Source organism: Sorex fumeus, unplaced genomic scaffold (genome assembly GCF_029834395.1).
Source record: "Sorex fumeus unplaced genomic scaffold, SorFum_2.1 ptg000169l, whole genome shotgun sequence".
Lineage (NCBI taxonomy): Eukaryota > Metazoa > Chordata > Mammalia > Eulipotyphla > Soricidae > Sorex > Sorex fumeus.
This window is the reverse complement of record NW_026606226.1, coordinates 3,584,726-3,606,654: the sequence shown is the minus strand read 5'-3', so window position 1 is coordinate 3,606,654 and position 21,929 is coordinate 3,584,726. Positions and strand designations below refer to the sequence as shown.

The 21,929-nt window shown below is 51.4% G+C and overlaps 1 protein-coding gene across 7 annotated transcripts in view; it reads right to left on the bottom strand.

Moving 5' to 3' along the window:
- The window catches only part of CADM1 (cell adhesion molecule 1), a 371,444-nt gene that overhangs the window by 8,067 nt on the left and 341,448 nt on the right, over window positions 1-21,929 (bottom strand). For 3 of the 7 annotated variants that reach the window (XM_056107516.1, XM_056107513.1, XM_056107515.1), the window contains 3 exons: window positions 20,865-20,897; window positions 12,517-12,570; window positions 1,031-1,162 (listed from right to left, as the gene is read on the bottom strand). In XM_056107516.1, the coding sequence (XP_055963491.1) occupies window positions 1,031-1,162; window positions 12,517-12,570; window positions 20,865-20,897 (219 nt within the window). The remainder of the gene's footprint in view (window positions 1-1,030; window positions 1,163-12,516; window positions 12,571-20,864; window positions 20,898-21,929) is intronic. The other 4 variants (XM_056107514.1, XM_056107518.1, XM_056107517.1 and 1 more) reach the window with 2 other exon arrangements.

The window sequence follows — 21,929 nt, the reverse complement described above, 5'->3', positions numbered from 1 at the left end:
ACCGAAGCCCAGCCCGTTGCCTCCAGAGCCTGGGCAGAGGACAGGGCATGCTGGATCTCGGGCCCCAAATTGTTTTTTAAGCCCGGGACGGGGCCCTTTGGACCCCTTTAAAGGTGCTGTCGAGCGCCTTGGGCCTCCACAGCCGTGTGCAGGGAGGCTTCCCGGAGTCTTGCACCAGCCGAGCTGGAGGCCAATGCACCGGGAGTCGGGGTCGGAGGAAAACCCACAGCCGCATTACGCAGAGCTGGGGGTGAGGGGTGGGGGTGGGGTGGGGGAAAGAGCCGAGAACCAACAGGGCCAACAAAGAAAAGGAAGAATAAATTACTAAGAGGGAGGAGAGGACCCAAGCAGCGTGGGGTCTAGGGGGGGCAGGGGGAGCGCTGGGAAGGATGATTGCCAAACCACACGGCACAGTTGGTAAGTGTGATGATTAATGGCAATTTAAATCAATTGCACGGATAATTTTAAAAATACATATTTATGTGGCTTTTAAGGCACATCGTGCCAAGAAAGAATTCTAGCCGCTGTGACCAGCTGAGCCCGAGTTTGGGGTCCGAGATCAAAGCTGGCGCTTCCGCCGCCCACCCCCACCCCCCATCCCTGCCTCCCCCCAAAGCAATAGGTTGTGAGCTTGTTTTTGTTTTTGCTGGGTTTATCATTTGGGGGATTCACCCCTTATCTTTGACACCGGCCCAATCGTAAGGCCTTGGCTTTCTCTCCCCCGCCCCCTCCCGACCAGGGAAGGCAGAATCGCACAACCACAAAGCTCGGTATTTAGAGAAATGCCAAATCAAGGCGCACTCCTCAGTGGCACCCAGCCTCATCAGCCGCGACAATTGCTGTCATTCCCCCCGCCTCCTCCCGGCCCAGAAATCAGAGAGGCTAAGTGGCCACATGCAGACAGGGCTGCCCGTCAAGGACGACCTCAGAGAGCGTTTCCCCCCACCCCTCCACCCCCGACACTGCGCGCACACGGGGGTCCATGGCAGCCTGAAGGGGGGCCGCCGGCCGGCCCCGGCACCGTGCTTACCTTTGTGTCTGGCGAAGTAGCGGCCCAGAATGATGAGTAAGCACAGCATGGCGAATACCACCACGGCCACGACGCCGCCGATGACGGCGTGGTCCACAGCCCGGATGGAGCCCTCCTCCCCGGCTCGGGAATCTGTCGGGATCACAAGAGGAGCGGGCATGTAGCGCTCGGCCAGAGACACCAGGGGCCCCCGGAGGGAGACGCTGCCTCGAGGTGTCAGAGGGGCGCCGCTTCCGAAGGGCGAGTCACCGAGACAACAGACGGAGCCCGCAGGACCCTGAGCAAACAGACTGACCTGTGGCACCATCGATCTGCCCCCCGCCCCCCCACACTCCCCCTCCACCACAGAGGGCAACTTCCACCCTAAGCAGCATGAAGGGGGCATGAAGGCGAAACAAGTTTGGGGGGCAGGCAAGGGGGACAGGTATTGGCCCGGGTCTGGAGCTGGCCAGGGGTCTGCAGGGCCTGACACCCTGAGCTACTCCAGAGGGCGACTTCCAGCAGTCAGGGGGGCTAGAGCATCTCTGAGCTGCCCAGTGACAGTTCCCGCTTGGGACGATGCCCGGTAAGAAGCAAGCAACTCAGACGCGCCGGACACCATTGCTGCCGAGGGTGGACCCTCCAAGGCTGCCGCTCTGGGGGAAGGGACGGGCTGGTGGCCTGGAGGGCTTCGAGGGGTCCTCCACGCCCAACCTCAGAGCCACCACCAAGACGACGGCAAGGGAGGGAGCGTCTGTGACCACAGACAGGTTCCATTTTATTTATTTAACACTTCGCGGTGCAATTAACTTCCCTTTCTAAGCATCCCTCCCCGGGAGGGACGTCTTCCCCGAGTGCAGGACGTCTGGCTGGAGAGAGACTCCAGGGCGAGCCAGCATGAGCTGCGGCAACACAATGCAGGCTGGGTGCACGCCGCGGCCTGGTAAGCCATTTCAACGCAGGAATGTGGCGACATCGCCCCTTGCCGAAGCCCTAACGGCACCTGAGATTTATAATGTAGTAAAAAACAATTATTCTCCTGTTGATTAATACATTAACATTTTGGAGTGGAAGCTAAACCGGTGTCTCTCTCTCTCTATTTTTTTCATATTGAGCCAAGTACGACACCTCCATTAAAATGATTTACTGGCTGTACCTTACAATTTAAGCACAGCAGCAACAGAAACGGTAAAAATCTTTTAACTTTACATGATTTGTGAAGTCATATGTGAAGGATTTACCATTTAAATCTTTCAGTACAAGCAGCACATGGCCTATAAATCTGTCCCCCTCGCAGTTGCCGGGCGTCTAAGAGAAATGCATTTCACCAGGAAGACTGAGAGTGCAAATTCAAGTCAATTTTTAAGAAAGATTTATCTCCGTCTCCCTCCGAAGAACAGAGCAAATCTCTGAAGCCTCCACCTCTAATAATATTTGAAGTTTATCGATCAAGTGTGCAGATCCGTGACAGCTAAAGGTAATGGTGCTCTTTTGAGCCGAAACCTGATACAACGCCTTCAGCAGGAGGGCGTGATTTACACTTTCTATCGATATTTCCAATTCTGCGCCGAGATTAAGCGCTGAAGGATGTGGCACGGAGTTCGTGACTAAGAGGGGGGCTCGGGAGAAGGGCTTTAATTAGAAGAGCCGGCGCGCGCCCCAAAACGCAGTATGTAAAGCGTTTGGTTTCCTTCGCGAGGACCACAAGCAAGCAAGCACGCCGCCGCCCCCCATCCTCACCTGAGCAGAGATGCCCGGCCCGAGAGAGCGGCAGCGGGTCGCCAGGACAACGGGATGATGGGGATTTAATTGGAGAAGCGAGCCGGCTGCAGGCGGCTCGGCAGCCAATTAGCCCTCCGTGATGCCGTGCGCAGGGGGCCCCTCCAGCTATGCTGGCAAAACAGGGGGAGGGGGGAGGCGCCTCCCCAGCCCAGCGTGCCACAGACAGATGTCAGAGACCCCTCGACGCAGAACTCAGCCCTGGGAACTTTCCTCTCCTTTCAGAGGAAGCAGAACTTGCTGGAGGGGAGACAGCCCTTTGGGGGCCCCTCGGGGTGGGGTATCCACCCCGGCCCGGCTCCGTGTATTTGTAAGAGCTCATCAGGAGATGAGCCGGCAAGCTGCCCTTTTCTGGGGGATGAGGTTGAGCCAGGTTGTTGTTGGTGGTGGTGGGGGGGGGGGCACTGTCTGTCGGTTAATTTCATATGCGTTAGGATTGGGGAGGGCTTGAAGGAAGTTCTGTTGGGGGTGGGGACACTGAGATATGGGCAGTGCCAAGAAGTCCTGATCCAAACCTGCTGTGGGCAAACAAAGACACTCATATATCCATGTCAAGGCTGCCCTTTGCCCTTTCCACGATGCCAGGAACATTCTAGAAGCCCAGGGTTGGGGGTGAAAGCGAGAGAGTGAGCGAGAAACAGAGAGAGAGAAGGAGAGAGAGGGAGGGAGGGAGGGATGGACGGGGGAGGGAGGGAGGGGGAGAGAGAGAGAGAAAGAGAGAGAGAGAGAGAGAGAGAGAGACCCTCTAGGATTAAGAAAAACAAACTAGGGGCCAGTGATAGTTCAGTGGGTCGGGCGCTTGCCTTGCATGCAGCCGACCCCCGGCATCTTATATGGTCCCCTGAGCACCACCAGGAGTAATTCCTGAGTGCGGAGTTGAAAGTAACTCCTGAGCACCACTGGGTGTGGCCCCCAAACAAAAACCAAAAAAAAAGAAGAAAGAAAGAAAGAAAGAAAGAAAGAAAGAAAGAAAGAAAAAGAAAACCCCTCACAGGGTGTGGATTGATCAGGTTCGTTTCTCCAACCAAACTCTTCCTTTGGGGCCGGGGAGATGACTCAAAGGGCATGCAAAGCATGAGGAGGCCCTAACATGGCATGCTCCCCTGAGCACTGCGACTGTGACCCCCAAACCAAGCCTTCCTCGGACTAAGCTCCCCAGGGGAAACTGAGACGTGCCCGGGGCTGCCGACTCCCATGCTCCCCTATCCAGCGAGCGCCTGGTGCTTAAGGATGTGCTTGGCTTGTGGAGCCTTGACTTGCACGGACACTGGCCAGCTTCCCTCTGATACTCACTGATCAGCAAGCTGACTAGTACCACCGAACCACGCTTTCCCTTCCTTCCGTCATGACAGAGGGACAGGGTGATTGGGGGGACAGGTGCCACGGGGCTCCCCCCACCTCCTCCCAGCACTCGCCCACCAAGGCAGGGGCAGCTCAGGTGGAACCTGTGATCACTCTCCAGCCTCTGGGCTGGCGTGGTGACCCCTCGGCAGAGCCGGGACCCCGCTCTCCAAGCCTGCCTTCCTCTGGTCCACGTGGGAGGTGGCGGTGTGAGCTTTTAGGGTGCTGCTGATGAACCCAAAGTTGGGGGAGTGGGTCGATGCAGAGTGAGTGCTGGTTTCTGACCCTTTGAGAAGCGATGGTATGAGCAGGTGCCCAGCCAGGGCAGAAGACACCGCCGCCCCTGGACAGCACTGGCCGAGGGGTAGGATGGACATCGGGTCCTGTGGGTGCACACTGGAAAGTTTTCAGCTACCCCATTCTGCTGGCAGAGTGGGGGGCTTGTCCACCACCCACAGACTCTCTCAGCACCCAGGGCCTGGGGGCACCTGTTCATCTCTGGCTCCTTTTCCCAAGGGCGTGTGGGCACAGACAGGCAGGCCCAGCCTCAGGCCAGGGCATCAACCTGGGTGGTGCAGAAGGTTATCTCCCGCTCGGGAGAGGCAGAGCAGCAGGGTCCGGTCTCTACTCTCAACCCCGAAGACTACAGCCATTTCTGCTGGGTGCCTATGACGGCACAAGGGCTTCTCCTGCCCGGAAGAACCAAGGGAGTCGGGCCGACACCCGAGTGGAGCGGGCTTGCCGCGTAAGCTTCCCAGGGCATTTCGCTCCTCCTGCCACTGGTGGGCGGGTGATGCTGTCAACTCAGGCTGCGTGCTGTCCTCACCTGCCTGGGCTCCGTGTGTGATAAGAGCCCGATTCAAGGGCCCCTGCCTCAGGCGCTGGTCAGGAGTTGTGGGTTGGCCTTTCTTTTGTCAAAACAGCGGGGTTAGCTTGGGGACATGCCAGAGTCCACCTGCCCCGTGACCAGAAGGTGATGTGGGTAATGCAACCACCCCGGGATTGCCTTCACATCTGAGAAATGACAAGGCCCCCAGGTCAGACGGCTTGTCCAGGCCCCCATGGAAAGGGACATTCTTCTTGTGGCTGGACCAGGTAGACGGCCACCAGGGAAAATTCTGTCTCTTCCTCCTGATCCTCTTGGGACACATCTGGCTCCATGGGCTCTTGCCCCTCGTGTCCCTGACGGTGTCCTCATCCCTCTTTCCAGTCTGGCTGCCCCTGGCCCAGGGCTCGGGCACAGATCCTGGCTTCTGCGGCAACTTTGCTACCCGGTGTGGGAGACGGCGCGTCCCCAGACACATGGTCCCTCGGCGGGGGCTGTGACAAGCCTCGGAGGCTCTGCTGCCAGAGGCATATGTCTGTGGACAGAGATGGGACGGCCAGATGTTTCCGATGAAGACCGCACACAGCCACCTCAGCCTGCCTGCCATGGCCAGCTGCAGGTGGGGAGATGACGGTGATGGAACGGCAATACCAACACACGGCGCGCGGCTCCGGGCAGCCTTGGCCAAGACTCAGGGATACTCAGATGCGCCCCTCCAGCACACAGACCTCTTCTTTCCATAATTTAGAACCCACCTGAGGTCTCATTCTAAAAACCAGTACTGGGGGGCGGGGAGAGACAGAGACAGAGACAGACAGACAGACAGAGACATAGAAAGAGACAGAGAGAGGGAACGAGAGAGAAGGAGGGAGTGAGGGAGAGAAAAAGAGACAGAGAGAGAAAAAAAGACACAGAGAGGGAGGGAGGGAGGGAGGGAGAGACACAGAGACATAGAGACAGAAACAGGCAGACAGAGATAGACAGAGACAGACAAGAGAGAGTGAGGGAGTGAGGGAGAGAGACACACAAACAGAGAGAGAGAGGGAGCGAGAGAGAGAGCGAGAGTGCGCATGTGCGCGCAAGAGAGAGAGAGAGAGAGAGAGAGAGAGAGCGTGCATGCCAGAGGTCAGGCGCTTGCCGTGAATTTAGCCAAACCCCAACCCCACCCAATTTCTGTACCACCTTTGGTCCCCCGAGCCCTGTCAGGAGTGATCCCTGAGCACAGAGCCAGGAGTAGCCTCCAAGCCCCGCCAGGTGTGGCCCCCAAACAAGGAAGTAGGTAGGTAAGGGCCTCGGATGTGGCTCAGTGGTAATCTCTGTATGTGGGAGGCCCTGGGTGGAATCCCTGTTACTGCCCATGTCTGCATCTAAACCCCAAGGGAGCTTCTAATGGGTCTTGCACTTCTGACGCCCATGATTTCCACACCTATGGACGGCCAGAGAAAGGACCGCCACAGTTTTTCCTCTTGGCTGAGTTCTGGTCTTTCTCCTGGGCAGCGAGCTGGATTTGCCAAATTTTGAAAAAAAGAAGAAAAAAAAAAAACAACCCTCAGAAGCGAGGTTTTTAATGGAAAGGCTCCCTCCAGCTTCCCTGGGCACGAGGATTAGTCTCTCTCGGAGGAAGCTTAAAGATGATGATGTCACTCGCTCCTTCTTGCTAGGGAGAGAAAGCTTGACGATGGATTTTTTTTTTCCAGATTGGAAGTTAAAAAAACAAAAAACAAAAACAAAAAACACCAAAAAAACCAAGAACCCAATCTGACCTCCAAGACAAAACAAGACACACGGACCCGGCAGCAGCTGAAAAAAGCCATGTTGCCCTCACCTACTGTACTTCCTGTCATGGCGAGCAAAATAAGTGTGCATCTTAAAAAGCACAACTTTATTACTGGAGGAGAACCGGCTGAATGGCATGCGCTGACAAAAATGCCACATTATTTGCTAATCCTAATATGTTATTCTTCTTTAAGATTTGCCTTTTCTCAGCACCAATTCAATTATAGATGCTACAAATCCTTCTGACATTTAATTTCCTCTTGTCAGAGAGTGGTAAATGTATACAGTACATGCACACCTTTCCATTAAGATGCTAATATATATTGGAGCGCGCGGGCCTCGGTGCCCACTAACCTTTCTTTCCCGCCTTCCCAGAGACTGAAAGCAGGGGATAAACGGGAGGGAGAGAGTCAGGAGGCCACTCCCGAGGGGTCTGGCAGGCCCCGGTCAGCAGCCGCGCCTCGTTCTAGCCACGTCACAGCTGCCACAGCTACGTTTCCTCGGGGTGAGGCAGCTACGTCAGGGACAGCTGTCGTCATCGGCACCCACCTGCCCTGGTGTCACCTGGAGAGCCTTCTGGAAATAAGCTGGACTAAGGGGCAGGCGGGCAGGGTGAGACTCTCTGCCCCAGGAGGGCCCGGTGGAGATGGTGTATGGTGGGGGCAGGGCTGGAAGCGAGGCCCCGAGCTCCACTCAGTGACGGCAGACGGGTCTGTCGGCCACTCGGAGCCACTGAACGCAGTCACGGGGGACCTGGGGTCATGAGGTGAAGCTGGTGGCTCAGAACCGAAGTGCTACGGGGGCCCTGGGCTCAGCAGATCACAGGCCCCCCGCGAGCGCTGGCCAGGTTTCAACCTGCTCTCTGAAAGCCAGAGGCAGCCTTTATTCCAGTTCTGAGCGCTGGCTGGGGCCGAGGACTCCACGCCATCAAATACTTTAGGGGCGAGGGTGGTGGTGTCCACTCAGCTCTGTTCTCACAGGGAAAGTGGCCCCGAAACACTGGCCGAGCTCAGTCGCTGAGCCCTTTCTTCTCACTGACAGGGGAACGACAGGGCGAGTGACCGATGGCCTCTGCGGGTCCTGACTCATGCCAACCCTCTGAGAGTCAGGAGCTCAGCATTTTAACCAGCAGTTCATGTCGCGAGGACAGAAAGCACACAGAGGAGGTTGAGTTGGGGGGGGAGAGGCGGTCCCCAAACCCCACAGATTTTTCTCCCTTTTCGAGTCATCGAGTTGGTTCACTGAGGTGTCAGTGGAAACCACTAGAGGTAATAAGAGACCAGAACTGATGGGTTCTCAAAAATCCACATGGCTCAGTGACCAGGGAGTGTGTGGACAGCCTTCTCCACTGTACCTGAGTTCTCCTCAGAGTCGGGTACATTTGAAGAGCAGGCTTGAGGCGTCGTGTCATCCCAAACATCTCTCACTAGAATCTCTCCCCAGAGGTGACCTCCAGTAGGCCGTGGACACGTGGGGCGGTGAGGAGGATGGATGATGAATATGGTGAAGTCACCACACAGCCCTGTCCCAACTCTAGCACTGGCTCCCACAGAACTCTGTGAGTGTACCCTGGTGTCAGGCAGGAAGGGGCATTCCTGTTGGTGGGCTTCTTCCTCCCTTGGTGGAAACGGCAGCAGTGTTGGGTTCTGGAGAGCGCACTTCCTCTGGAGGAAGTCAGATGTGAGCACTGTCTCTCAAGCTTCGGCCCTGTGTCCAGGGCGATTTCCAAGAAGGCCACCTCCAGGAGGCCACGTGGGTAGTCCAGCGGAGTCTCCCCGGCATTTTGGACCATCTCAGTGGGAAACAGATTCCGGTGATTTCTGAGAGTCAACATGCCAACGGCACCAACATCCATTGAGAGGAATGCAAATGTCTCTGGTGGGGAAAGAGCTTGACCGATTGCTTCAAAAAGACTTTTTTTGGGGGGGTGGGGTGGGCTTAGGGGTGGGGGTGCGGTCAGATGGCACCTGATTTCCCCTCCTTGGTTCTTGAAAAGGGCCCATTAGGAAGAAGGAGACCCCAGAGCAAAGGAAGTGTGGATTCCACACAGGAAGGAGGAGCCGTCTTCACCAAGCCACCTACTTCCTGTAGAACAGTGAGACACCGGGTACTAACCATGAAGGCCTCGTCAGTAAATGGCCGCACACTTTGAGCCTGTGTCCTCACTGCAAAGACAAGAGGAACAAGCGTTTCCTGGAGTTCTCTGGCTCCCCGAGGGAGCCCCCTGGGTGCATTGCTAGAGTTTCCATCTCTTTGCTTTTGCCTCGTTACATTTCCATCCCACTTGCCACTGCCTGCGGGTAGCCTGGGTTTCGAGCCTGCCGCCCTCACTGGTTTGGCGCTGTCCTGAGCTGGGACCTGGCACGGCTAAGTCGCTGGCAGAGCAGCTCCTGGCTGGTCTTGTTCACTGCTGTACCCGAGGGCCCAGCCCAGTGCTTGCATGGAAGAGGCACTCGAGACGTATTGAATGATGATCACAGGAAGGGTGTAGAGGGGACGAGGGAAACTTCCAGGCTGGAGACATGGGTCCAAGGTGTCCGAGCAGCACCCCTTTGGTGAGGATGGAATTTCCACTGGCCGGCTGGAATATAATGTTCGCCTTGTCAGCCTTAGGGGCAGTCTACCAAGGAGTTGAAAGAGTTTGGCAAATCTGAGCCAACATGTATGTGGGGGCCAGCAGAAAGCAGAGTCCCCCAAGAGGCTGTGGCCATTGATAGTTTCGGACACCCATTTTTGAGCCAACTGGGGCCAGACCTTGGGGTACTCACGAAGACTGGGAGGCTGGAAAGCCTAACCCAGTTTGAACCACCCACACCCAAGGCCCGTCCAGCACATCTTCATTGTGAATTCTGGGTTCCTGTTTCCTCTGCTGTCCATCCAGGGGTCTACAGTGGGCCCAGCTCATCCGCAACATCCAGAGTCTACTTTCCTCCAGTCTGCAAGGGAGAGACCGTTGGATTCTTCCAGGCCACCGTCCTCTTTTGTAGGGCAAGAGTAGAAACACGATTTGGGGGAGCGTGACAGCTCTGGAGTGTCTTGCTGGTCCCTTGGCTTCACGAGCACAAGATTGATGGATTGCTGGGACTCGGCCCCAGGCCATTCCCCAACTCTCTCCACATTTACCAGCACACTCCACTAACCGGTCCCCGAAGAACCTTCCGCGGTGGATGGGAGGGAGGCAGTTGGAGACCATTTTCCAAAGTTTTAAAATAAAATGGAAAGATAAATATGCTTAAAGCTATTCTATTCCACATGGGTGGCAATAACTACCAGCTGTCACCGGGAAACAGCAGATGTAATTGATAAAACAATTGAAAACTCTTGTGGGTCCGTCATCAATAAAGTTAACACCCCAAAAGTAAATGAAAGAGTTCAAAGTAAACTGGATAAGCTCCCCAGGACTGGCAATAATTAAATCATGGAACTACACATGAGCCTAATTTTTTAAATGCAGATTAAAGAGACGGATCAGCTGGGCCACTTGCTTTACTGGGTGAGGATGGGCCACCATATGCTGCTCGTGAAAATGTCATTAGCTGAGGTGGCCATGGTGAATGGGGGGGGGGGGGACTCTAAGGGGGTGTGTGCTGGGAGGGGGAAACCACCATTCTTATTTCGAAGGAAATTCGGGACAGAACATTTACCCATAATAAGCAAAAGTATGAAATTTCTGTCCAGATGGAGCAGGGAATGGATCGTAATATTATTCATTACCACAGTTTAGCACTAAACGTGCAACACCTACGCTAATTTATTGATGGACTGTTTAAGACGGGTGTTAACCTGTTTGTCTTGTATTATAATTGAATTCAGTCTCTGGGCTACAGAAATTTGAGAAGTTCATCCTTTCTCAATCAATATGCTCCCCTTCAGTGACCCATTTCAAGACAGCTTCATAAAAAATAATGTATTTTGTTTTAATAAATTTAAACACTATGACAGCTGCTCAATTTTTATTGGTTGGGTTTTTTTTCCCTCCCTTCAGATGTCTCTTTGCTGCCGAGAGAAGCCAAGCTCACAATCAATAGTAATTGATTAATCAGCATCCCCTTTGAACAAAGGTGCTAATCAGTTTTTGATTAGTTCATCAAAGCAGATGCAAAGACAGCCCGGCCCTAGCCCGATAGATCATCAGCGAGTGTTCTACATGACTTATGGCTCCCAGGCAACGAGCGGGCTCCGTGCTGGGGGGGGTGAAGGGGGGGGGCACCACGTAATTATTAATTTAACGAAATTGTTATGAACACAAAACAGTTGTTGGTTTATTGCTCCTGACTCGGGGATGATGGATGAGACCTCAGCAAGGCCACATTGGACTCGGTGCAGAGCGAGGGACCGGCGTGCTGCTTAAATGATGACCCTGGAGGTAGCACAGTGTGGGCTGAGGCGGTCTGGTCTCCCATTTTCCGACGAAGGCAAACGACTCCTGCATGAGTTGTGAGCCACCTCTGGGCTGACAGGCTGCGAGCAATCAGGACTGAGAGAACTTGGTCTTGCTGGGGCCTGAGACAGGGGCTCTGTGAGCAGAGTCTGCATCCAATCGAGCTCTGAGGAGGGACGTTCAGAGTTCCTCGAAAAGGGAATCTGGCTGGTGGATTTCCTCCAAACACGCCGTGCTGGTGGGTCACCCTCTTATCTCCTCTGTTGCTCTGTTTCGACTCACTGGGTCGGGGAAGCGGTGATTTGGCCAACGAGTGTCAGTGGAATCCTTCTGCCATGGACTGACGCCGACTCAGCAGTGAAACGAGACCCAGGTGGGCCCGGGCTACGCTGCTCTGCAAATACCCCACAGCTGAGCCCAAGCTGAGACCCGCGGGCTTCCCTGAGGTGTGAGGAAGCCCAGAGCAGCCCAGCCCAGGATGGCGCCTTGCGGGCAGGTGGGGTTCCCCTGACCCTCTCACCGGGGAAGAAGCTCTGGCACCCAGGATGGTGGTGATTCAAGGCCAACCATCGGAAGTGCTGCGGTTGACGTCTCTTCTAGAAGCTTCTCTCTGGAAACTTTCTCTCCAGCTGGTGGGGGGTAGGGGGGAGTATGCAGCTACTGTCCTGGGTTACGGCTGTGGCTCCACCGCTTGGAGGAGGAGACTTTTATTGATTAGTTAAGAAGCGACGGTTGGACACGCCAAGGGAGCGGTTCCTGGCTGGCAGGGAGGCCCGCCGCAGCACAGGGGCTCACATAATTGTTTAGTTCTGACCTCCTCTCCCTCCCTTTTAGGATGTGCCTCTTATTCCGCATTAGTAACACCCAAATCCTGGAACCAAGCATGAAACCGACTGCTGCAAGAGCTCAGTGTGCTGTGAAAAAGGTCTGAGGTGGGTAATTAGTTTCCATCGTGACGTGTGGTAAAACAGTCACCCCCCTCTCCCCGGGTTCTCCCCCCCCACTCCACGTCTATGTCTGAAGCAGCCTTTTCTAGTCTGTTCCACAGAAGTAGGTGGCGACTTAATGGACAAGTTCACAAAGCGAAGAACCTGTCTCCCGTGCCCGCATCCTTCAACTGCTCACTAACACCACAAGATTTCTCTCGAGCCATTAAATACCTAGAACATAAAGACCATTTTTAAGGCATTCGCAGAGATGCGTTGGCCAACACCCCCACTCGAAAGCCTATGGCCCCTCCCAGAGGGGAGAGTGCCCGGCGAGCAGAAGGTGGGATGCATTCAAGTCGCTTTTCCTTTAGTCTTAGAATCCACAAGTGCTCACAAACCAAATGGCCCTTTGGTCAAAGTGGACAGACCCCCACGGATTGGACACTGCAGGCCTTACCTAATGACTAGCCCTTACCTGCAGGGTCCTCACTGTCCAGTTCTTCTGCGGAATTGGGCAACTGAGTAAGGCCTTACAAGTAAAAACAAATCGTGTTTCTTTTTGTTCCTCAAGGGACATAAACAAAACACTTCAAAACTGAGAATGAGTTTCTTTAGAAAAAAAATAAAAATAAAAACATGAGCCAAATCTCTTGCTATCTCCCCGTTTTTGGTTTTTTTTTTTTTTGGATTGCTTGAATGTATTAATCTCTAAGCACATCTTCCCAATCATTTAATTTTGTTATTGATACACAATCAAGGCAGAAAGATTCCTCAGTCTCCACTTTTAGAGCACACGAAACATGAAGGCGAATGTTAAAAATCACTCACTCATCACAGCACGCGAAAAAAGGGTGAAAAAACAAAAGCCTGATTGCGAGTTGTCGATGCTCTGAGACAGCTCAAATACATTTAGATGTTACATACTGATAGATGTCAGTTTTATTGCACATTTTACTGCAAATTGAAATCCTTGGCCAATACTGACAAATCCAGTTCATTATCAATTTATGACGATCTTGGATCACTTCTTTCAAAATGGCGCAGCATCTGCTAACCGCAGATTGCGGGTTATGCCTTCATCAGAAAATCAGATTCACACACACAAAAAAAACAAAAAACAAAAACTTTTTTTTTCCCCTAACAAGAATTTCAAAACTCCGTGGGATTCACCTGAGCCACAAAACCCTCAAAGCTGAAAAAGCAGTTAGGTCAGGAGAGATAACCAAGTGGGGTTCAATGCCTCTCTCTGAGCCACCCCCAAAGCTGGCCGGCGGTGATGGCTCTGAGTCGAGGTGGAGACAGGAGGGAGACAGCGGGGCTCACCTAGGGGAACGGCTTCCACTTCCTCCTGGTCTCTGCGGGCTGTTCCTTCGAACGCTGTTCCTGAACACAATGTTAGCCACCCAAGCAGGCCTCCACTGGTTCTTCGCTGTCCTGATCCAAAAACCTGCCTCACGGCTCCGGCCTCTCTGATTCACACACTGACTTGTTAATACATTTTTGGAGATATTTGTGGACCGATTATAACAGTGCAACTTTGAAGAGAGAGGCATGTCTTGGCTAACTTTTGTTTTGTTTTGTTTTGGTCTTCTTGCCAGAGAGGAAACTATAATCTATCTGTGGAATTGATGATTTGTGAGTAATGCTTAGTGAAGTACCGACCAGAGCATAAAAGTAACCGAAACAAATGCTCTGGAAACACACAGTGTCAAACTGATCATTAAAAAAAAAAAAAAAAAGAGGAGGAGGAGGAAAAAAAAAACACCCCCAACAACATCTGAACAGAACATTCATGTAGAAATGATTGGTCTTGGGTTTCCACAGAAACCTGGATTTTGCAAGCTGTTTTATAAAGCGCTTGGTTGGCACCGGGAGAGGAAATCACTGCATTAGCAGCTCTTGAAGAAGGATTTCCATCAATGACCCTTAGGTGCCAATATTCAAGGCCAGGTGCCAAGTGAAATGGGAGCATTTCTAGCCCACGGCTGTTCCCAGACTATGGATTTGGGCATAAGTAGTGCAGTAAATCAGAGGCAACTGGGTAGTGGGGGAGGCAGCCATTTGTTCTGAAAACGGATTGGTTGAAAAGTGGTCCCATTTCTAATTGGCTTTATCCATTGTATAAAGACTGATGAATACAATTATTTGAATAATTGTTATAAATGGGCAACATAAAGTACTCCTCTGTAGTTAATTATGAATTTGCAGTTCTTGGAAGGCTAATCCCTCACTTCTACGTGGCCCAGTGACTATCAAAAGAGTATGGTACACAAGCGCTGGGCACCCGCTGACCACAGGAACTCCATGGCTTGAGCAGGTGGCTTTGTCCTGGGGGAAGGGGCTTGTGCCCTAGAAGGGCATTAGGAAACAAATCTTTTTAAAGAAAGGACAAATACGCAATACGGATACGCAAAGCTCCCTATTAAAAAACAACAGACAGTTGATATCCACCTCATTAAAGATGAAACTGTCATTTTTAATGGTATGAATTTAAAAAGATGTCCAAATCATTTGGAGGCTAGGGCTACGATTCCTAGCCAAAGCAGGAAGCCATTTAGGTTAGTGGCATTTTTTTTTTCCTTTAATGAAGTTAAGAATTTCTGTTAACTTCAAAACTTCATTTTTGCTCTGCTACTGTCCTTTCCAGTGTCCACAGTGCCTCTCCGTAGTTGGCCGATTCCTGAATAAATATGATCAGGGCATTGACTGAAGCACTGGAGTGCAAATGAGGAAGTGCTAAAGCCACTGCCCCAGAGGGCTTTGGCTGAGGTATCATTTTTTTTTTCTCAATTGTTAAAAAGGAACCCCCTATTGTTTTATTGTTAGGGAAAAAGAAAAAAAAAGATGCACTTTATGAAGCAGGGAACAATCTTCCAAAGGGAACCTTCACCATTCAACAAAAAGTAGGAAATGACTTCTTGCTCTTTCTCTTCAACCCTTCCATCACCAAGCCCTCTCTCGCTGTTTCAAATGAAAACGTCTTCAAATTCCTTTAAACTTTGTTCAACCAATTAAAGCTGACTCTGGCTACCTGAGGGCTTTTTTTTTTTTTTTAAGCAACTACTAGAATCCTAAGGTGCAACCGTGACCCTTCACGATGTGTGTTAGACGGCCTCTCCGTTGGACACGACGTGTGGCCCACATCTCGGAGCGCCTTCCGCACTGACTAATCTTCTGCACAGGCTTCCTGGCAGGCTAAGATGTGGCCTTAACTTTAAACCAGGCTACTGAAAAACCCCCAATGAGTGACAACAGAAAATCCTCCGGATAATCAGAATCAAGGTCCAGTTGAAATGTTTGTGGGTTTGGTTTATCAGTTTCCTAATCTCAGAAAAAAAAAAGTCAAAGGAGAGAAAAACCTCAAGGCAATAAAAACTGACCTGAGGACCATTTCCCAGAGGAAGGAGGCGAAGGTTTCTCTCTTACCTAAGCGGACTACATCTGATTCCCTAGGCCAGCAGACGGAACCACCAGCAGCCACACCTCTTCAGACTATCCATCCCTCTCCCCCCCAACCCCCCTCAGAGTTTGAGTCTAAAAATCTCAGTCATCCTGTTCTTCCTGCTTTGTCAGCTTTTGTGGAGAGTTGATCCCTTCTTCCCATTAGCAGAAATTTGGTTCACGCCATTGTACGGTAGCACACTGTTTCCAAACTGCATATCAAGGCTGAAACCCAATCTCCCGGCTCTGCAGCCATTGGCAAACGCCTTAGCTTTGTTCTGGAGAAGAACCTCCAATGTCTGCAGTTCTGGGACTGAATGACAGCCACTGAATGTCACTGCCGGGTGCTCAGACGGAGATGTGCAGAGGGGACACACACAGAGGGGTGGACATAGAGGTTGTAATAATGCGCACTGCTGGCTTTTCCCGGAAAGTGGGCGACAGAATGCCCCTCCCCACCCCCCGGCAATTGGATGGAAAGTCAGAGAAGAATTTTCATGTGCCATTAAGATTCTATCATGGCTCTTACTACTTACAAAGTAATCCAGGGGAAAGGGAGATTGGCGGGCAGTTACCTTGGGTCTGAGCGTGTATTCAAACGTTTGGAAATGAAAACCAAGAGTCAAGACTGTTCCCCGTTTTGAGTCTTAACCGCAATCCCATGCCGGATTAAAAACGATTGGAGAACTCAGTTTGGGATATTGAAATCCATGAGCTCATCTGCCTTCAATGTATCAAGGGAGAGGTAGAAAGCAGAACAGAGAAAGGACAGGCCGACTTAAAAAAAAATGAGAGAGAGCGAGACAGAGAGACAGAGAGAGACAGAGAGAGAACCTTGACCCCAGAGGAAGCCAGCTGACTGCAGTGCAGCAAAAGCACAAACACTATTCCAGACGGTTGCAGACCACACGTGCATGCTGTTCCCCGGACCCTCACGTGGGGGAGGTGGGTGGGAGAAGGGAGAAGGGACACACGGGGCAGAGGAGGAACAAGGCACAAGACATTACAGGGAAGCGCCCCACGTCTGAGCAAACATAAAAACGGACACGCACCCACACGTCAATGGTCATGATTAGAGCTGCACCATCCGTGCTGTGAACCACTCATGCATTTCGACTTGAGAGGGGTGGGGGGGTGGGTGTCCCGATGGCGTGGCCCCGGGCTTTGGCAGAGTTTTTGGCATTGTTCAACATGCACACAGAACACAGGACTCCTCCTGTCCAGGCCTTAAGGATGAGCTCCAAAAACACAAATGCTCAAGACCCTTATTTAAAGAAGATCCCTCTGGCCACCCTAGTCTAAAAATCCCATTCGTTCACGGATATTTAGCATTGCTACCAATTAGATCCTTAAGGACGCACTGTTGCTGATTGCTGTTTGGTTTCTTTCTTTCTTTTTTTTTTTTTTTTGGAGAAAATCCATTCGATTTTGAATCATGCCCATGCATGTCTAACCCTTCCAGTACATGCTTATTCCAATCCAATATTGGTAAGAACAAAATGATCAACATACATAAACAACTGGTATACTTCATACATACGCTAGCAACACAAGCTTGAATTAAAGTATTTTAATGAGTCTTCAAAGGGAAAGGCTATTTTTGGTTTTTGTTTTCGTAAAATTACTTGTTTGCTTTTTGTAAAAGAGAAATATTGAGGCAATTCCAGTTGAAAACACTTAATACCAGTAAATGGACTGACCTGGTATGTCTTGTCATTTAAGTTGCCAAGTTACCAAACCACCTCGCGTTTTTCAAGGCCCGAAATTTCCATAATGAACATCTCAAGATGATTCTCAAATGAATCTAAGTCAGTGACTGCCCTGAAGAAGCTGGCTCTTTCGCCCTCACACTCTCAAACAGAATCAGTTTTATGGAAAATTGATACCACTTTGGAAAACTAGTTTACCCATTTTGTAATTTCTACTGCATTCTATTACCTATTCTTTCCCAACAACTGTCCTGGAAGACTTTTTCCCTCGATCAAGTGAAACTCCAGATAATACCTGGGAGTCAGAGCAATAGTACAGAAGGCAAAGAGTTTGTTGACCTGGGTTCAATCCCTGACACCATATGTGGTCCCCCAAGCCAACCAGGAGGGATCTGAAGTGCAGAGCCAGAAGTTAACCCTGGCACCCAAACTAAAACCAAAGAAGATAACACTTTGAGTTTAATTAAAGCTTTTTGGTGTGGACTTTTTAGTGGGACTGTTCAAAGGAGTGGCAGGATTCCTTTGTTGAGGGTGCTAATGAGGATTTTGGACAAGTTGGAGACTGTGTTTATACTGGCTACTACCTCACTCTGGGGATCACTTCCCCTTTCATGTTCGGGAATCGTACATTGATATCAAATCTATATTGACAACTATTTGATCAATCGTACATTGATCAAATCTATATCTACTTCTATATCTGAATCTACACACACACACATTTTAGTGTGGATGTTACTGACCCACAGTGCAAGCAAAACCAACTTCTTTTTGATCTCCCCCCATTTCTTGCTCTGGGCCTATTTTACATGCACTGTAAATCAACTCCGTACACCACAACACCCCTTACTTAATTACTGTCCCGAAACTATAAGCCTGTCACAACACACAAATATCTCAGTTCCCTTCCGCAGGAATCCTTCCAAAACCTATTCCAAGTGTATCGTAGAATGTCCTAAAGACACCCTTATCTCTCTCTCACTTTCTCTCTCTCTCTGGAAAGACCTGGTCAAGAGTGGTATCTTAAAATCGGGATTACTGTTTCAAGCTTGATTGTTTCTCAGGCCAGGAACCCTACTCCTATTCTGAATACCCATGCCAACTCCAACTCCACCCACTTCAGTCACATAAAGACATGGGTTTTATTGAAGGGGCCTAGAGAACAGAACTAAGGAGTTAGGAAATAATCAATATTTCTTCAAAGATCTCACAGAATCCAAGAACCTTCTGGTAACGTTTGACCCTGGAGTTAATTATAGGAAACTCAGAACTTAAAGCATCTCAAATAGAACAAATCTTTTGAACGACGTTAAAATAGCCTTAAAGCTCGGAGAATAATCGATGGAAGTCAGGAAGTGCTCAATTAACGATGAAACCTACAAATAACTAAGCTTAATGGAGTGCAATGCATGAGATGGAGCAAGGATGTAGGGGCATTACCTTATAAAGTGGAAGTTTTATACCTAATTGATTTCTCATGATCCTCAATGTAGCTGGCCCTTTAACTTATTTAATGAACCTTTCCCTTCGTACCAGGGGCAGGGGAAGGTAGAATGGCTTGGGAATGGCCTAAGGAGGGAGATTCCTGCTCACCACTTAAATTTGTTTTGGTTTCTCAGAATTCCCCATCAGAAAGTCTGAACAGGTGGGTGATCCACCCGCCAAGCGTCAAGCCGGCCCGGGGACAGTTCCTAGAGAGAAGCTTCACTTAGAGATTTCCAACGGACGCATCCTGGCAGGCAGGTGTGTAGAAAGAGATGCGTCTCTAAAAGCCTAGCAAACAGTCAAGTTTGGCCAATCACCTCTTTTCACTGAAGTGATTGACTTCAGGGCTGCCCAACAGTCAATGTGATTCAAGGCAAAGTGATGCCTTTTATCACACACTCCGCTTAGAGTCAACGATTAAAATTCAAGCCCTTTAAAAACTACCTTCTCTTCCTCCGAGCACGATACGGCTAGGCTAAGGTTGGCGCTAATAGAGAAAGTAAACATAGCTCTAAATTTTGCTTGGAGTGAGTGAATGCTCTATCTTGTCCAGGAAGGCGGTGGTGAGGTGTGGGGGGCGGGGGGGGGGGGGGAGGAGGACGTGACGCTTCCCTCCTTTCCCTCTTGGCTCTGTTCACTTGGATTTTTTTTTTTATCTTTGGTTGAAATCATAACCAACTTTTTTAGTACTTGGCCTACAAAGATAGCCTTATGTAAAGGGTTTCAAGGTCTGGGTTAATGTTAAAATGGACGTCTGGTAAGCATTCTCGATGTGGGGAGGTTTCCAGCTGAGTGTTAGAGTAAATGTCCTCCTGGGCATTGACAGAGACGGAGAGGGAAGCAGCAGGAGGCTGTGAGGCAAATGAGAACAGGAATGTACTGAAAAGAGCAACGATCTTTATTTTGTGGGGGCACACCCGGCAGTGCTCGGGGCTGACTCCTGGCTCTGCACTCAGGGGGAGGCATCCCCAGCAGTGCTCAGGGCTGACTCTTGGCTCTGCATTCGGGGAAGGGGGGGTGGCACACCCAGCAGTGCTCGGGGCTGACTACTGGCTATATATAGTGCTCGAGGGTGACTCCTGGCCCTACACACGGTGGGGGGGGGCACACCCAGAGGTGTTCAGGGATGACTCCTGGCCCTGCACTCAGTGAGGGGGGCGGCACACCCAAAAGTGCTTGGTGCTAACTCCTGGCTGCAGTACTCAGGGATGACTTCTGGCTGTCCCTTCAGGGGGCGCACACCCAGCAGTGCTCGGGGCTGACTACTGGCTATATATAGTGCTCGAGGGTGACTCCTGGCCCTACACACGGTGGGGGGGGGGGCACACCCAGAGGTGTTCAGGGATGACTCCTGGCCCTGCACTCAGTGAGGGGGGGGCACACCCAAAAGTGCTTGGTGCTAACTCCTGGCTGCAGTACTCAGGGATGACTTCTGGCTCTCCCTTCAGGGGGCGCACACCCAGCAGTGCTCAGAGCTGACTCCTGGCTCTGCACTTGGGGAGAACACCCAGCAGTGCTTGGGGCTAACTCTTGGCTCTGCATTTGGGAGGCTGAGAGGGCATTCCAGCAGTGCTCGGGGCTGACTCCTGGCTCTGCACTCCTGCAGAGCTTAGGGGACAATATGGGGTGCTGGGAACCGGGGTGGCTGTGTATAGAGCAAGTGCTCTACCCGCTGTACTATCGATGTACAGCCCCAAAGAGAAACTGCCTTAGGGATCTAAACAGAAATACCACCACCACACAAACAGCACCTCGCAGCCCCTCCCACCCAAAACAAAAACAAAAACAAAAACTTTCGTCCCAACTACTACGCCTCACATATCCCTCCTTCTGCAAAACATACCCAGAACCTGCTCTTTCGACAAAGCAACAGGGCCTTCGATTCAGAGGCTACATTGCAAAGTGGGTGTCTGCCTTTATGAAGCCCCTGGTCATTCAGCAGTGGGAGCAGCGTCGGCAATGGGAAGACCCAGCCAGGCCCCGGCTGAGCCGAAACCAAGGGCCGTCGAACTCACAACGGAAATGACAAGACTCAGCGTCCTTTCAAGCTTCGGAATTAGAATCTATGCCCGAGATCAGGCTGCGTGAAGCCCCATTTCCCTTGAAGACGACATTTTCTCTTTTTCCCAGGCTTGCCTTGCCTCTCAGCAGTGCTGAGAAAGGAGATAAACAGGAATGTGATACCAACCGTGAACCGCTGGCTCTGTCGTCGCCGTTGTGTCTACACGGGAACAGAGGATTGGAGGAAGGGAAGAGACAGGAGGAACGGCATGCAAAAAAAGGGGAGAATGGAAAAAAAATGGAACAGATAATATATGAGCAAGCTTTCAAAGAACATCGCGTGACAAGCAATAATCAAATGAAAAGCAAAAAAGCATTTGAAGTGAGTTGCACTGTTTGAAGACATGCCTTCAGCTCCAAGCTGCGAGCCGGGGAGGAAAACAGCAAAATTCTTTGGTTCTGGGGTCTTGCCAGGACACATCGACTTGCTAGTCAATCGTCAGGGGAACATGCAAAGTGACGAGAAGCACCAGGGCCAACTCGGGTCCCGCGAGATGGCTTTTTAATACATCAAGGCTCAGGAGTATGACAGCGCAGCCGGCTGCGGGCCGCCTCCGCCGTGGATTCTGACATTCAAACATTGCCTTGGTGGGACCCTGCCCCGCCTGAGGGCCTGGCCTTCTTCAGGACCGCCCAAGTCCATGTCATTGAATCAACTGTGCTCTTGGGATCCTTCCTGGCTGGGGCTCAGAGGCCTGCAGAGGAATCTACGGTCTCAGGTGTTTCCATTCAGGGTCTTTCACTCAACGGCTGGAGAGTGGGCACCGGGTATAGGACAGAGAAGGCGGTTTTTAGATGCATCTGACACACACACAGGCACGTCGTGGACACACACACACACATACACACACACACACACACACACACACACACACACACGCCTGTGGTTAATCCTTGAGCGAAGAACTCTGACACGGTGACATTCCAGCCGGCACCTCTGACTAACGTCTCTGCGAATCACGTGGCCTAGCCCGAGAAAAGCTGCTGGCCGCCCCTTAGCTGACAGGTGGGCCCCACGTTCACCGTTGGGTGAGGACACGACATGGTCTTTGTGCGCCAGGCCACATGGGCTTGTCTCCTTCTCAAGTCCTTTCTGTCAAGCTTCCTGAGACTAGCTTCAAGCCAGGCACTGCAGGCAACTACATGACAGGGAATTTCCTCCAGGGGCTGGGGAACGGGACTTCTGGATTCG